Raw genomic sequence first — 17,784 nt, 5'->3', positions numbered from 1 at the left:
TTCTTGATTGCAGAGGGCTTTTTCTTTTTTTTTTCAAGCTCGCCATCACTAAACAGTGACAGTAATAACAGCTAATTTTGCAGGCAATATATAAGAGCTTACCGGGGTGTGCAAACACTTTCCCACCTGGATTTGCTTATTCAACCACCGGCAGTAAAACCGTGCAGAGCTTTTTTGGGGGGTTATCTGAGAAGCGGACAAAGGTAAGGACGAGTCTTCTTTTCATGCCTGTGACTATACTCCTGATCTTAAAGGAGGATTCGAGTATTCGTTAAATCGTGTAGTCTGGGATTGACAGAGAAATGGAAACATTTAGCATTTTCCTAAAACGAGTTATCTGTTGGAGATGTATACTATTTGGATTGTGGATGTGTTGTGAGGGTTGCTCCGGCGCTGTTGAGGCGTACAGTTAATGTGGGGATCATTGTGGGAGATCTTGCCAGGTGCTGTATAGGAGCTTTTATATGAGAAGCCTGCTGCATATAGTGCACCAGCTCCTGCTGATAGCACAGAGCAATAAGTGACACATCCCTCTCTGCACCCCACCCCCCCCACCCCACCCCCATATCTGTCACTCTGCTGCACTTTACTTTACATCTATCTATCTATCTATCTATCTATCTATCTATCTATCTATCTATCTATCTATCTATCTATCTATCTATCTATCTATCCTCTTATATCTATGTGATTTAGGTCATCAAAGCCTTTTTTCCCCCATTTGCAAAACACGATGAAACGTGTCAGTTCTTGGAGCTGAATAACCCAACTGTGTATTTATGAGCCTTGTTGATGTTTACTCGACTGCTGCTTCGGGCTCCCTGCAGCCTGCAGATGAGGGTGCACATGGCCCCCGTATAGCAGATAGGCCCCCCCAGTCTGGGGGCCCAGGTATATAGCTGAATGTGCGCCAGTGGGACATCCGCGTCTTGACAGCTGCATGAAGCTTTTCAGCGTTGTAATTTCAGATAATATCCCGAGCGCTCACTCTTCTCGGCAATTTGTATGTGAATAACCGAATAATTTCCCCTTTTGTTCCATCTGTGCTACCTCAAATCCAAATAAAGATGCCTTTTAGTATTAAAAGTGGTAGAAAATTACAGGTAATTATCTTTGACGGTAAAAACGCTGTAATCAGCGGGCTACATCAAAAATTACCCTAATTATGCCTGCATTTATGAGAATGGGAAAAAAAGCCTCACTTGGATAAAAACCCACAAATTGTCCCAAATATCTCCTTCATATTGAACGCCACTGCAGCTGGCTGCTTTGTTCAACATCGATCCCGTGGAGCTTGGCATTAAACGGCCTGCATTAGGACGGAGAGAAAGGAGAAAACATTTTGTCAATACCTCTCCCAGTGAGCACTAACCCGGATTTCAACGTTGATATTTGGTTTAAATCGCGGTGAAATCGGGTCTGAACGTCTTAGACCTATTTTCACCCTCATTTCAACCGGCTAAATTACGGTTACAATATCAACGTGTCACAAAACACCAATTTCTTTTAAAATATTGATGGTGTGTTCAGTTGTAGGTTGAAAGAGACGCGATTTTGGTTACTTTAAACTTATTTCTCCAAAATGATATTATGCTGGCCGTTGATATGTGGTCTATACGAAGACGCGATTTCAACGCATTTAATGTTTCATATAAAACGTCATAAATATGGAACTATAGACTCTGTGCTGTCAACAAGAAGCTCCCAGGACATCATCATCTGGTCCGTTAAATACATTACTTTTAAATCAGACAGTTTGCTTACAGCTGTAACGCGCATGCGCAAATCCTCTACGCCACAGTCTGGAGCTTCGACTGCACCGCCAGAGACGAACAGCAGCAGACACGTTGCGGCTCCAGAGCATCGAGAAACGGGCTACTAAACCCAAGGCTTAACGCTCCACATACTTTGTAAGTACATTGACTATTTTAAACCTTAAATTATAACCATTTCTTTCACTTTATGCTGCCCACACGATACTGGATGGGCTGCTCGTTCTGGCATGCTAGCTTGTGCTAGCTTGTAACGTTAGCATGCCAACTTAGCACGTGCTGCTGCGACGATACAAATTAAACGTAAAAAGTAAACTTAAATAGTCTCCCAGACTTTAATGTACAGTATGTGTATGTTTGGTGTTACTAATGCATTTGGCTTCGTGGACTGTCGTTACCTATAAAGTACTTTTAAAGCCCATTTCGCATCGGAAATACACTGCAGAACGCGAGAGGGGCTAATTACAGATTGGATGGGGGAGGAAGTAAACAAGGCCTGTTTTGCAACCAATACGGCCAAAACATTGTATGTTGCTGCATGCTAAACAGCAAAAAATTTACAGTATAATACAGTGTAATGCACAATGTTGAGAATGTTACTCTATAAATGTAATAGCTAGTAATATTTATCTTGTTAATAGTGTAATAAGTAAGCTGTATTTACTTTATTAATGACACGTTACTTATTACATGTGAGTACATTTTCATTATTTTTTGTACAACTTTTTTTAACTGGACAATAATGCTGAAAAGTTTTATTCACCATAAATAGGCAGTGTAAACCTCACAACACTGATCAACATTTAATACTATCCAACTTGTATTAAAGTTCTTCAATATAACTTGATTTAAAATTATAAAGGGCTACTATAATGATTGATCTTTTCTACATATATTCTAGCCTAAGCCTTTTAGCAAAAGTCAATTTGGGTGTAACCCCTTTGTAATCACCAACATTTTGATAAGAAACTGTTAGTTAATTGCATGTATTTTTCTCGGTAACTGTAACTGATTCCAATTATATTTATTTGGTAATATAATAATGTAATTCTACCTAACAATGTACTAATTGTAACAATATTTTTATTTACAGGCATCTTCCCTGTCAAACACCCACATGGACAACATGGACAACGTAAGTTTTCTACATGAAATGTACTTGAATTTGTCAATTCTCCGCACAAGCTGAATCTAACACAACTACATTTTACATTACAGTAATTAAACGTCTGCTCAAACAATAATGGATTACAATTATTTGAAAGAATGGAGGGTACGAAAAGCCAAAATTGATGCTTTAGCTACTTCCAACACAACTGATGGTGGACAGGAGGGATCTTTTGCACACGTGGAATCCGACACATCTGTTAATGAGGGTTCTAACACGTCTCTACGAGAGGACTTGTCCATGTCTGCACTCGAGGGGTGTTCTACACACTCTGTCTTTTTCTGAAGTTAATAACATTTTTCATTGACATTCCACACTGTTCATGCTAATGTATCATGATTTTACTCTTGTTAGGTTCTGTACGCACTCACCTAGAGGCCAGCACCATCAGCCCAGAACTGTCAGACCATGGGCACAGAATTCCGCAGACACAAACACAAAGAGGTGAGGCTTAACCACTAACAAAGTACTACATTCTGCCCTGTAATAAAGACCTGAAAGTATCTCCTAATTTCTTTGACTTTCAACTTCGTATGACTCAACAAAATACTTGACTGATATGTTCAACACAGTATCATAACATTCCTTTTCCATCTGTCCATCAATTTCGCCAGGCAACAAGAAAAGTCTGTTTCCGATGTCCACAGCAAGTAAGTAATAGCTTTTAGACTGAGGGATTTGTCTATAATACCTACATCAATGACCATTTAATGTTTTTTTTTAAAGAATTCCAGAGGGTGGTGCTGGGAAAATTGGTGGACCTCATTGAGGAAGTGAAAAGAATTGGGAGAGGGGTAGAGAACGAAGGACTTGAGAGACAGGTGCCAACATTAAGAAACAACAAGGAGCTGGATGAGCTGGAGGGCAAGCTGCAAAATGCTGAGCAGCGGGCATTGTTGGTAAAAAAAGAAAAGATTTTTAAAGATAATTTCTTTTTAAGCTTTAAACATTTATGAAAAAACTGAAGTCGGTTTCTAAGAGCACAGAGCAATAGATTGTACGCCTTTATTTTTAAACAGGTTCATCTGCTGGCCAAAGTGGGGGGGAAGAATATCAAAGATGCCACAAATAAAATCATGGACAGGTATGAACGTCATACCAACACGGTAATATCTGACAACTAAAGAAGTGGAAATAAAATGTATATGGCATGGACATCATGGAGCCATTCTAAACAGGTGAGCATTACTGAACAGTTGAAACAGCTTAAGTGACACTATGCGTTTTCTTATTCACAGACTCTTCACAAACAGATTAATGGCCACTTTCAATATGAAAGGAGGTGGTCATAAGAAAAAGAGGGCCTTCAGGGAAACTGAAGTCTACGCCGTTGTTAAAGGTAATATATGTTCTAATATGCAAAATACATTTAATGAATGGTTGTACAGTCAGTCTCTCATTTCATGATCTACTATATTCAATAATGCTATTCTCCTAATTTTATAGAGGCTGTCATACGGTCCGACCAAAGTGCCACAGAGTCAGCAGTTGACAGAGCCATGGCAGACCATCTCAAACAGGCTCCTGGGAGGTCCGGTGGGGGTGGTTTTGAAGGAAAAAAAAACGTTATGTTTACCCCACACTGGGAGCTAGCTGATTTCAGCAGAAAATAGTTTTATTTCCATAGTTGTTCAGCTTTAATATGTTATTGTGCTTTTATTTAATAAATATAATTCTTGTTATTTTTATATTGTTCATTAATAGATCCAAATGTTAATATATTATGATTATTTAGCTTTATTTTTGTTATATTTTTGTTCCATTTTATTGTGCTTTTATTTAATAAATGTAATTCATGTTATTGTTATATTGTTCCATTTCATTTTGCTTAATAAAAATACTTCGTGTTATATTGTTCATGCATTGTTTGTTAATAAATCTAAATGCATCAAAAGCATTGTGTTGTCCTTTTAAGTGAAAAATGTTAATGTATTATGACTAAGTATGTAACTTTTAATGTGCTGTGGGTTGTCTAGTTGTCATCCTATACCCAGAAGTACTGTATGCATTTTGGCATTTAAAACACGGTTAAAAGTGAACGTTTTTTAGACGACTATATATAGTCGTTGTTTAAACGTTTAGGTTTAGACCAGATTTCAACGGGATTTGCGATACTGGCTTTCAACTGATAAATGTGGATGTGGTTTCTTAGTGAGCATCTAAAATGAGGATATACTATTATTAGCACAATGTAGAGGACGAAAAATTGTAGTATTGCAAATCCCGTTGAAATCTGGTCTACGCGTGAACGTTCAATCACCGTCTATGAATAGTCGGCGAAAAAACTTTCACTTTTGAACCAATTCTGAACGTCTTTTCAACGGTGGGCGTAGACGTCTTTTGAACGTCTTTTCAACGGAAAAATGCTCACTGGGCTAATAATTGAGGGTGAAATGACAAGATAAGCTGGACCTGGAGCAAATGTCTTTCGAGGTGAATGTAGACCGCAGCGGGGCCGGGTAAGTTCATTTCCTCCGGTGTTGAGTGCATTTGATAAATCTATATACAGTGGCGTGCTTCATCAGCCACCCAGCGCTTTGGATTTATTTAAAAACGTTGACTCTGATGAAATGGGCTTTTCACCGAGCACCGTGTCATTACCTCATGTTGTCTGTTAGAGGCTCGTACACACACCAGGGGGACGGGAAATAGGCCCGTTATAATGTGATGTTGGCCCAATATGAAGCGTTAAAAGGGGGCCTAGTTTCAAATGAATTTATGAAATCATGCAACAGCAGCCATCTGTTTTGAGTCACGGTTTACTCAATCTGACAAAAACATAAAAAGTGTATGTACAACTCAAATCGCAGAATATATTTACAGACAGACAATTTGCTTGGTTTTGCATGTTGGAGAAACAACCCAAAAAAAATAAAAAATAAGCAGTCAGGAGTCGCCCCCATGGCGACGGCTCTGTGCGCCACAGCGCATGGAGGGGTGTACGCAGTCTTTGCCCCAAAGTGGCGGAAATGTCACTGATAATATTTGGTATATTGACGTTCAAGATGTTGACATGAATGAAAGCATAACAAATATGCGAGCCCATTGAACAGCCATGTACGCTTTAAAAAAAATGGTTAGTCCCCTTGTTTGTGTCATCACACCGAGGCTTGGCTGCGTTTTTTTTATCCTTCAGCAGAGGAGCAGTCGAGGGGTCCTTCTCCTCTCCAGCATCCAGCCTCTGCGCTGACACAAATTGTAGGCTACGTTGGAAACTGCATGGCGGAGATCCGGAGGCCTCCAGACAGCTCACCGAGCGCCCCCTTGTCTCGTCAGTCTATCTCTGCATCGAGTCTTGATGCGGGGAGGAATACCAGTGAGAGTAGCCGGGCATGTAGCTGTTGGCCGGCATGTTTACTCCTTTGGAAGAGGCCGAGACGTCCCATATCGGAGGGATGGTCGGGGAGCGCGGGGAGAGGGACATGGAGGCCGGCATAGGGTCGCTCTCGTGCGGGTTGACGCCTTGCTTGAGCAGTTTCTTGAACTTTGACCTCTTATTCTGGAACCAAATCTTTACCTGAGAGGGGAGAGAAGTGCGCATGTAGTTAGTGAAGGACGTGGAGAAAATAGCTTGTGTTGAGTTGTGTGAAGCTCGGTTAGTTTCTGCAAAATTGTAATTTATTAAATGTAATATAAGTAAAGATCATTACCCAAACGAAAACACACAGCCAAATAATAAAAATAGTATTAATAATAATGTCCTAATCTTTATTATAGTTATGTGCATGACGTTTCCAGGCGTTGATGTCAACATGTAGAGTGTGAGAGAGTGAATCCCTCCTCGTACCTGGGTTTGTGTCAGTCCTAAAGAGGCAGCCAGCTCGGCGCGCTCCGGTAAAGCGAGGTACTGTGTCTGCTGGAAACGGTGGTTCAGCGCTTGAAGCTGCAAACTGGAATAAATTGTCCGGGGCTTGCGAATCTTCTTGCCTTTCCCATTAAAACGAATTTCCCCATTTTCAATCACCGTCGTTTTCTGCTGCTCTGCAACAAAAACAACCAATGTTAGTATTCAAATCCGCAGCCATGCGGACACATCATGCATTTCGCTGTGCAGGGAAACACAAACGTGTCTAAACAGCTGAAATATTCCGCGAAGAGTAAATTCCGAAGCGCAAAACGAAACTGTCTTAAAAGCTGAAAAATCTCTCATTGCCTTTAAGCGCCGTGGCAGCCAACAATCCTGCATACGCTGTCATATTTAGGATATTGCTGGTAATGACATGTCAATTAAATGCTAATTACAACATTCAAGGCGTGCGGGCTGCCTAATTTTCACGAGTAGTTGGTGAGGATTGCACGGTCGTGATGATCACACCCCGGGCATTAAAACAGGTTTTGTGGGAAGTGAGGGGAGTGCTAAACGGGACAGCAAGCAGGCGGAGAAGGTAATAGGCTGGATCGCGAATTATCCGGTGCCATTTACGCACGGATTTTCTTCGATGTAATCGCCCACCTGAAAGATCATTCGTCCGGAATTTGGAGTGGCCGTGCGGTGACTCGGGCTTGACACCAACACCGGCAGTATAGGGGGAAAGAAGGCATATGCTAATGGTAGGCTAACTGTCAACCGCCTGGGATGGACGCGACGCGGTGCGTTTTCCACTTGGCATGGTGCAAAAAGGGGTCTCTTACCTGTGCCGTCTAACCTTGTCTGTCCTCCCGTGTTGTTGTGATAGGACGGCAGGTACGGGCTGTGGTGCGGGTGGCTCACGTAGGGGTAGGGTAACGACCTGTTGTAGGTGTTGGTCCCGGTGTACGCGGTGTTGTCGTGCTGGTGGTGAGCGTGCGAGCCGGAGTGGAGACAGTGCAGCGGGTAGTGGCCGCCGGCCATCGACGGGGAGCTCTGCTGTGAGTGCGACTGCTGCCCAAACTCCATGAAAGCAGACTTGGACGAGTCCTGAGCCTCCAGACCGTCAGCCATCGTAGTCATGGTCATCATCGAATTTTCTGCCTTGAGAGCACTCACCCCCTCTCTCTCTCTCAAGACCAAATCGGTTTTCTCTCTCTCGCTCTGCTGTTGTCTCTCTCCTCTCTCCACCGCGAACAGATATTGTCCTATTAACACCCGGGTTTTTCCAGAGGCGTCTTTATTTCCCCCCTTGTTGTGTGATATTCTCGCTCAAAGTGGCGGAAGGTAGGAATACGTTAAGGGAGAGATTTTAAGGTGGATTCTGTTAAAATTGAGCCCTTGCTTCCAGACTTGATGCAGACACTACAAGTAAAATGGTTTGTCTCCAAAGGGCAGCGCCTCCCGATTGGTCATCCAACCCAACGTCATCAGTGCTCTGCGCTTCACGGAGACTTGAGCTGGAGTTAACCCACCTTACCAGCTCCCACCACAACTATGGGGGAAATAATATATGGTGGGAAAGACGCATAATTCCTACAGACAAGCTTCACACGTAAAAACAGCTCTTTTGGAATCGCCGAGTCTGTTTAGTTTTTTTTCACCCAAATTACGCACGACGCGCAACATATAGCGCTTACTTTGATTTAGCCTGATGAGCCGGCAGTCTATATGTGCCTCATTGTTTCTCAGCCTTTAACTCCTCCTCTCTTTAGGAATTAATTACTTCTAGCAAAGCATCAACAAACATCCTTATTAGCAATATTAAAGTCGAAATGGATTTTAATATGACAATGATTCACATACCAATAGATTATTAACAATATATCTATACATATGAAAAATATTTGTTTAGATTGGATAGATATTTTGTATCACATTTATAAACAGTCACAAAGTGTGGAATAATAATTTTCGTATTATATATACTTTCAAAGATTTTTTTTAAACACTAAACTTATTTATACAAAGTGGTCTGTTTTATGTCAAGGAAACTCCTGAAACAGGTGGAATCGCCTTGGAAATGAGTATAAATAGGCCTACAACTCCACTGTTGTTTTTTTAATTTACAAGTCAGAATGTTTAATTTTTCTTTCTTTTTTTACAAAGAATAAGTGTTTATGAAATTATTTTTTTTGGCAGTGTTTGCTTTGATGTCTCCTAATGAGCAGTCGCTCCTTTGAGCCCCCCTCTGCTCTGCAAGTAACGTATATTATAACTGTTCCTTTTCCCTGCGGGCTACTGACCATATGATTAAGCATCTTCAGACAATTGAAAATACAGTACATGTGACACATCAAATAACAATATGCCTGAGGTACAATAGGTTATTTTGCACATAGAAGGGTGGATACCGTGATAAACTGACAGTGTCTTTTATCCCTGTTGGAGGCCTGATAGGGTCCTCAATATATGTAAATTATACAGTTTGCCTCTGAGGGCTGCGATGTTCGCATATAACATTCAAATTATATGTCCACGTACATTAATGCAGTAGGTATTCAAATCATGTTTATCACTACTTTCAGCACATTTTTTTTTTGCCGCAATAGCATTTCACCAAAAATAAATGGGCGATGAAAAATAATTATGGTTGCAATCAAGTTACTACGAAAACCTATTTGATTAGCGGCCACACTTTACTCAAATTGCAGCTATAAAATTAAGAACAATTCGCCTGTAATGATTATGGACTGGATTTATTTTGGGAGGGTGGAATAAAAGTGGATATAGCATAAATTATCCCCTAATTATACGCCAGTGTCGCCTCAATTATCCTCTTATCAAAAATGGTTGTCTAAATGCAGCGTTTAGTTTCAATTTTCTCCTTTTCTGTAACCAGAACTTCGTACCTTGCTATTATCGTTACGGTTGTTATTTACTTTGTGGGGATTTAAAAAGTGCACAACCCAGCCGGATAATCATTTTACAGCAGCGGACCGCGAGAGCAGCACAGATGCAGGGGATGCGAGGCGCAAGACGGATTTATTTTATGCTTCCAGATTCCCTTATTCATTTAAATTATATTTAAAACAAAACAAAACAGGGTGCTTCTTTTGTCGTCAGGAGCGCGGCAGGTAAGAGCTTCCTTTGAATGCTCCTTTTATGTTCACTGACACTGATGAATGATTTTATTGCCTCTGATAATCCCGTGTTGTAGGCGCACGCAGTGTGGCCGTGCAGACCTTGCAGGAGTCAGCACACCTTGGTCACCCCTCAGTGATCTAACATAGTGGCCAATTCCCCTGCCCGTGTTCCACTTGGACACGCAGAAGAGAAACCAGATCCTATACCTTTTCTAATCGCCTTTGAGTGCTACTACAAAGACGAACATGCTTTGCAGTGATGTTAGTTGCTTCCCCCCCCCTGCGGGCTAAAATCTTCGGGCTCGATTAGGATGAGACGTCTTCCTTCATGTTTTGCAGCATCATCTGCGAAACCACCGCAGGATTATTGCAACACATCTTAGTTATTACTTTGCGGGGTGTTCTGCGCGGTTAATGTCAAAGTCTTGGTGTCCCGCAGGCGTGTTTGGGAGGCTTTTTCTGTAGCACACTGAGATTAAGTGAAGTGGTGAAAGGACGGATTTGTTTGAACAGGGAGAACATGACATACTCGACCTCGGTGCTTTTGAAATGTTTAAGATGCATGCACGCTGACAACCGTGTCTGATTGCAAGAAACACATGGAGAAACCAGCGGCACATACAGGACGACTTCAGCGGACAGAATTCGTTAAAAATCTAAATGTTTTGAAATATTTGAAAATGAGACGTCGTGCCCCTAAAGCGTGCTCTACCTATGCCCTCTGTTGTACTCTGTCCTATTAGGAGTTCACAACCTTATTCTGGAGGGAAATTATTTTATATTTCACTCCGTCTAAATGTCAATCACAAAATTAACTGCGTTCGGCTGCAAATCTAGAAATCACTTTGTCCCTAAGTAGATGATTGACCTTCAGCACAATCAATGGCCATGGCGGTTTAGCAGAAGTGGTCTTTATTTCCAGCTGTCTTATAAACGCTGATGAATGACTCTCTAAAATCACTCCAGGCCTGGGATTTCCCTGACAGTCCACTGTCTGCGTCGGGATACATGAAAGCTGAGAATATTTTACACCGCGTTTAGGTGTAACCTGGCGTTATTTGTATGGTTAACACGGTCGCTGCCAGTTTAGATATTATGAAGGCGAGGTATGGCACCTTAACCCAAATTGGTAATATCATCACGCGCATGGAATTTTCCACTAAGAACGGTTCAAAAATATATAAAATACAACTAGTGTCCTCTTCTCTCTCCTCCCCCCCCCCCTCTCTCTCTCTCTCTCTCTCTCTTTCTCTGTCTCTCTCTCTCTCTCTCTCTCTCTCTCTCTCTCTCTCTCTCTCTCTCTCTCTCTCTCTCTCTGTCTCTCTCTCTGAATGTGTGTCACTGACTGTTATTTTTCTTTTTTTTTTAAGTCTGCACGTATTTGCTTGTCTATTTTGCACACGTGTTAATCATATATGAGCGCTAACATGGAGTTCCAGCAAAACACAGGTCATTATTGTAGCGGGAGGCCGGGTTGTTTGCGGTCGGTCCCTCTAACAGCTAGTGACTCGCTCGCATGAAAAGCCACCCCCTTCGGCTGCTCGGGGATCCGGGCGGTTTGGGGGACGCAGAGGCTTGTCCCTGCAGACAGAGACCGGGAGGCACTTAAACAACATGTCTCCCTTCTCCGCAGCGCAAAGCCACTGGCGCTTCACAGACAGCCAGGCGTCAACGGCTCTCCGTGGCTGCTGTGTGAAGGGCGGGAAGTGGCAAGGAGAAGCGCAGATACATCCTCCACACAGCTGTCAGCGTAACGTGGTTCATGTAACTACATTTAGAGGGAGCAACCCCTCACACAAACACACACGCACACACATCAGCCCAAAATGATCACCGATCAGCCTTTAATGCTGGCAGAATTCATCCGTGCCCAAATAGTGGCGCGCCGCTTTTACGCACTAATGCAAACCCACTTATGCAAGGCTTTGATGTGTTTCCTGAAAGCGCGCAACTACACCAAGAAAAATTAGTGCGGTTTTGTCATAAAGAAAGCCACGCGCCCCCCTCCCGGGCAGACGACTGTTTACAATAAGTTTTGCATCATAAATTGGGATTGCATTATCTCTCCGGTAAATAGCTAAATTGGCATATGCATGGCCCCAGGTGCAGGCGAGCGGGGGACTTCAGATGGACCCAGTGTAGCGTGTTGCTTGTGAAACTAAATGACCACAAATAAGCAAAGGCCTGTAGCACCGAGTCTTCACAGCCTCTCATAGACTAATGGATTTAATTTGGCAGACTGAAGCTGCACTGGTCCCACTCAGGGCCCGAGTCCTAATTAAGACTGCTTGTTTCTCTTGTCGCCTCCTCTCACTGCATGTTTAGGTCCGGCTGAGTGATTGCATCGCTCGGTTTCCTGCAGCAGTCGGATGGTTGTTTTATGTTGTCATTCGTTTCTCAAATAAGGACACGTCTTTACATTTTTGGCCGTATTATATCAGTATTATTAAGACAATAAATGGAGAAATAGGGAGGGAGATATAAGGGCTTTGATATATACTTGTTGTCACAAATTGGCAGTTTTAAGACCAGAGTGTCCAAATATATATATTTTATTAGTTTGGGCTCGGTGCTGCTGGGTAACGTCCATTATACCTGATGAACAGGGCTGATCTTGTATACCGAATCAATGACAAAGGAGCTATTTTCAAAAAGTTGATCTGAATTTTTCGGTGACATAAAAGACTACAGTGGCAGAGCGCGTGCATTGGTCCCCCGTTTTCCCCCCTCTCGACTTAATACGCGACATTATTAGGTCTGACAGCACAGTGGTCGGTCTTGAAGGAGAGGATTTGGTCGATAGATGACAGACAGGAAGGCCAGCAATCATGGGCTCTTTTTTTATCAGAATGTACTGTTCGATGCCGTTTATCCCTGATGATAGAAAATTGCTCTGTTGCCAGGACGCTGCTTCTGAAATAGAGGGCAGGAGCAACATTTCCATTTTCCTGTTTGAAAGCCATTGAAATGAATTAGTAAAAAATGAAAAAAAGAGGGAAAATGAGAAAGAATCCCCTGGTAAACAAAGGAGAGCAAACAAAGATACCATTTTCTTTTGCCGAGAATCCACCCTCCTCATTTTACCCCCGGTTTTTTTCCTCTTCCTGCAGCAGAGTGAGGGTTTTACTTCAACAGTTGCAAATCACATGCTTGGCTTCTAATGCAGTCCAAGGCCTGGGCCTACACTTCAAAGACAATCATTTATTTCCCAACCTCCTGGATTAATTAGAGCGCCTTTTCATCTGTCGTGACCGAGAGAAAAAAAAGAGATGCAGAAATTAAGAAAGAATACTTGACAAGGAGGAGCATTAAACAAACTCCTGACATGTTTAATGATTAAGTACAAATGAACAATAAGCTGTGAAAAACTGAATACGGAAGAATTTTTAAAGCATTTGGACTTGATCACACCTTGTAGCTAAAATTATACGCATGTCGTCAATTACATGTTTGCATTTGATATTTGTTATTCTTAAACATTTTGTGTCGAGACATTATGCTTATCATTGTTATTATTATTATTAGTGCTATTTTTGTTGATGTGTATGTTGTTGCTGCATGATGCTGTCGCCATAATGACGTTCGTTCATTGTGTTTAAATCTTGTGTTTGGTATTGTGCTGCAGATAATCTTTACGAAGAATACAGATCTTTCTTAACTGAATATAATTAAGTATTATAGGATGTTAAAAAAACAAGCATATAATGTCAGGATGGAGGATATTCTTAGCCTCTTGTAAGGATTTTTCGTTATGTATATATAATTAATCGCAATCTGAGGATTATGTATCGGTGACACAGGCAGATCCTGTGGCGAGGCCATCATCAGAACAGATTGGAGGGTCACCGTCTGTGTCCGAGCAGGCAGGTGGTTTAAAACCTCCACAGCGAGCCTCCAGCGCGCGCCACACGCTGCATGGAGCCTGATAGAGAAATAACACCCAAAACACTGGATTATAGTGACCCCTTAGAAAGGGATTTGATAAATTGTGCAAGGATGCTAAATGTCCAACCGTAACCGTGTCAGTCCTTGTCGGAGCATAATAATTAAGATGCAATTATGGGGACTAATGTAGCTGGATTATTAATGAGGTCTGGTACGATATTCTCAATTACAAATGCAAGGGATTAAAGGAAATAAATGAAATTTCCTACAAAATTCTTCGTTTCATACTACACATGAATCTGGTAATATTGTAGATCTAAATAAATAGTTAAATGCATTATGAGGTCTGTGTGGACTGACGTGAGCACATTGTATAAGCATGCACGTGTTGTCTTAACAATGACAGTGAGATTTAGAATTTGGAGCAGTATCTGAAGCATAAATACAACCGCTATCACCATTTACAATCTCACTTAGACCTGAATCTGAGCTTCAAACGCAATAGATGAACCACATAAAAGAGGAATAAACACTGAGAAAGAATACTAAACTCTCCATGAAGTGCTTTGGCACTGGAGAAAATACAGACTTCTCCTGATCTTTAACAGGATTAAACTTTGCTATGAATAGGCCTGTGTGAAAACACTGAACAATCCTGTTCGGTGGGAATATTTTGTTGATACATCTCTCACAAGAACCCCCTCTCCCCACACACACACACATATCCTCAATACACACATCACAAACTAATAAAGTAGTGTGTGTGTGTGTGTGTGTGGCTCTCATGCAGGAATGAATGCCCCACTGAAGGAAGTGCTGCACACAATAGCCAACACTGACTGCAAAATAAAAGGAGCTTGAAATTTAAGAGCACGGTGTGAAACGAAGTGGAAAACAAGTGCAGAGAAAGGGAGTCACACCTGGTGAGCTGTGGTGCGGTGGACGAGATGCTGCTCATGTTCTCGTGAGCTATGCTGGGCTGTAGGAGTGTGTCAGGTGATAGCTGTGGACCTTTGTCTGCTGCACCCTAAGACACTCCTACCTGAAACTGCATCTCAGATCAGGCTGGGTTTTGGTTCGGCCTTGGGCTCTGCCCTCCTAACACTTCGCTTTGCTCACATGAAGTTGGATTAACAGAGTGCATTTGTGGATACCCTTACATTTTTACTAAGAGTAGGCCTGCAATCGAATCCTGAGTCTCCACATTCTTTTCTGGTTATTTTTGCAATGAAGATAAGAGGAAAGAAGGAAACATTCGTCTTCAGGCTGACTAATGTCTAATCTAAGTGCAGACATGTCTTATTTAAAGACACATTAAGGTTTTCTTACACAAGTTAATTCCCTGCAAAATATTAAAGCTGAAAGTTGTTGCTTTTGCAAAGATTCTGATTAGAAAACAGGTTTACGAATATTTAACATATAATTGTATTAAAAAAACAATGAAGATATTTTGTTCCTCACAGCTCTTACCTGCAACATCCTCACCATTAATATTACTATTATTATTAGCCGGCTCTTGATGTTTATTATGGTGCTTCTAATGTTGCTGCTATTATCATAATCATCATCATCATTACATTCATCACTTCTCCAGTTCGGTTGACAGTGTTTAAATCTTGCATTTGCTATCATACTGCTGCTAATCCTTAAAAATATTTTCATTAAAAGAACACCAAAATATAGAACGGGTAGAAAAATATTATAGTTATGATTATTGTAAGATGTTTAGAAAACAAGCAAAGTATATGCGCTGAGCACTACACAGACACATTTAAGATCTCTTTAATAATGCCACAAGATTATATAAACTACATACTAAACAGTCACTAAATGGCTACATTGTGATGAACATATAATGCAGAGGAAAGCCAGTTCTAATATTAGGTCTGTCTCACAGCTAAAAACTGATAATACAATAATCATCCTTCTTTCAAAGGTTCAGAAGAACCACTTTAGCATTTTTGGAGAAAATAAACAATTGAAAAGTAAAAGACAAAATCTCTGTGCTGTGCAGCTTGATAAGAAATCTATTTATGAATCAACCAGGACCATATAAACATCGCTTGAGCCTTGATAATTAAAATATTAGCTTTCTAACAGAATCACATAACTGCTGTGAAACAATTGCACCACGACAGTTCAGGGTCCTCTTAGTTAACTAACCGCAGATCACAGATCAGCGTAATGATTTGGCCAGGAGATCGTGTCCATAGCCAGCCTCATAATATCATAATTATTAATTCGTTGGCTGGAAAGCCCTCAGAGCCTTTATTTTCATTTGCTCTGAACTGTCAGATTCGAGTGGGGAGATTTTTTTTTAGGACTTTGTCCATTTTAGTGAAGTGAAGGTAGCCAATTATTGCCATCATTGCCCTTGAAAATGCATTACGCCTCACCTGAGGGCTCACTCAATCAAAGAGACTGAAGGGGCGATTAACAGATGACTTCTGACCTTAATCCATCGCAAAATCACCCAAAAGAGCCAGACAGCAATCAACATTTCTCCCTCAGTTTCGTGTTGCAAACTTTCTTATTGTTGACATCTAACCTTGGGCATCATCATGGCAGTTCTGGGTTTGGGGCCTTGAACGTGGTTTGGCCACATTCATTCGAAGTTTGTTCAACCTTGAATTTTTTTTTGAGTCCATCAAACAGAACAGTGTGTGAATCTCTCTGATTTTTATGAAAAATCTGTGTCAACAGAAATGTGTAACACTGTACTTTATTGAGCATTTATTAGCAGTATGTAAACATTTGATTACAAGTTTATAACACATTAGTTGTGAGCAGATATATGTTAAGTAAAATGATGCACAATTATTAACTCTCCTATGAAGACGTAGATCATATTATTGCAACTGTGTCTACAATATTGTTATTTACTTATATCTGATTACAAACGCAATTTTAGTGGGTTACAATAAATGTTTTATCCTGTTTTTAAAATGGTAAATATGAGGACTTTGCATAAATTGCTATAGTTAAAGGTCAATTTAAATTATCAAAGAAAAATACTTAAAACTTACTTGAAGCAATATGTTTGAAATCAAACAATTGATGGTTTCAAGTAAAAAAAAAAAAAAGAAAAAAAAAAATCAAGAAATGACCATGTTTGCATCATTATACCTGAAACTATTGTATGGCCTGCAGTTTTAATTCAATTAAAACAAGCTTCCTCTGGAGTATTGTCGGTCTGGCATTAGCAGCCTCCTCAGCTGGGGATAGATGAACACGAGTCAGGCTGGTGACGGCCTTTTCCACCTGAGTAATTAAAATGAGCACAAGGCTAGTGAATATACTGTCATGTTTTTAACAATCATTTCAATCAGCAAACGATGAAATAGATTTTTTTTCTTCTTTCAGGAAATGCTTATGAATAACTTTCTTTTTTCCTCTTTGTCTCCCTGTTTTCCCCTCTCCAATATCTCTCCCTGGCTTTTCCATCACGCCCACCTTCCTCTCATGTCCCCCCCCCCCCCCCCCCCCCCCCCCCCCCCCCCCCCCCCCCCATGCATGTCCAGCCACTGGTCTCCATCTCTCCTCCATCCCGTCCCTTCGCTCCTCTCCATATTCCTCTTCATACCCACTCTACCCCTCTCTTCCTCTCCCCCTCAACCTCGCTGCCTCTCCCCAACCCCACACCTACCCCCCCCCCATAGGTACGCCTCCATCCTCTCTTGGCAGCTCCATCCCCCCCCCCCCTCCCTCTCCCTGGTTGGTTTCCACAGCTGTGGTGAGTGAGGGGCAGATGACCGGAGAATTGGCCCCTGGGAGAGCGCTGAGCCATCCTGGTGCTATTAGGCTCGTGGCTAATAATAGGTGTTTCAGACCAGGGGAAGATCAATCAGGGGGAATCATGGGGAATGTTCGGAGCAGCGCTTTTTACACATCGGCCCAGAACTTGTCAGTTTTTAGTTGCATTACTCCCAAATTGGTTGTCTACTCTTTTTTTTCTCTCTCTCTCCCTCTCTTCTCTCCTTTCTCTCTCTTTGCCCTCATTCATGTGTCAGTGGCCTGCTAAAGGGA

General features: G+C 41.5%; 2 protein-coding genes and 1 long non-coding RNA gene across 3 annotated transcripts; 2 read left to right on the top strand and 1 right to left on the bottom strand.

Moving 5' to 3' along the window:
• The first annotated feature begins 1,804 nt into the window (after positions 1 to 1,804).
• LOC306708573 lies at positions 1,805 to 3,132 on the top strand. Its single transcript, XR_013767454.1, has 3 exons — positions 1,805 to 1,910; positions 2,866 to 2,907; positions 2,991 to 3,132. It is a non-coding gene; the product is annotated as an uncharacterized lncRNA (long non-coding RNA).
• A 238-nt stretch (positions 3,133 to 3,370) lies between these two features.
• On the top strand, positions 3,371 to 4,553 carry LOC306708452 (uncharacterized protein; the record flags this gene model as incomplete). Its single annotated transcript, XM_079176291.1, has 6 exons — positions 3,371 to 3,384; positions 3,555 to 3,590; positions 3,667 to 3,839; positions 3,960 to 4,024; positions 4,179 to 4,279; positions 4,387 to 4,553. The coding sequence occupies exons 2-6, from the start codon at positions 3,578 to 3,580 to the stop codon at positions 4,551 to 4,553; spliced, it is 519 nt and encodes a 172-aa protein (XP_079032417.1). The 5' UTR covers positions 3,371 to 3,384; positions 3,555 to 3,577.
• A 1,177-nt stretch (positions 4,554 to 5,730) lies between these two features.
• On the bottom strand, positions 5,731 to 7,879 carry dlx6a (distal-less homeobox 6a; the record flags this gene model as incomplete). Its single annotated transcript, XM_079175670.1, has 3 exons — positions 5,731 to 6,457; positions 6,728 to 6,921; positions 7,573 to 7,879. 3 exons carry the CDS (start codon positions 7,877 to 7,879, stop codon positions 6,218 to 6,220), a joined length of 741 nt encoding a protein of 246 aa, XP_079031796.1. The 3' UTR covers positions 5,731 to 6,217.
• Positions 7,880 to 17,784: the final 9,905 nt, after the last annotated feature.

The sequence above is a fragment of the Pholis gunnellus genome, assembly GCF_910591455.1.
Source record: "Pholis gunnellus genome assembly, chromosome: 16".
NCBI lineage: Eukaryota > Metazoa > Chordata > Actinopteri > Perciformes > Pholidae > Pholis > Pholis gunnellus.
This window is presented reverse-complemented; position numbering and strand designations above follow the sequence as displayed.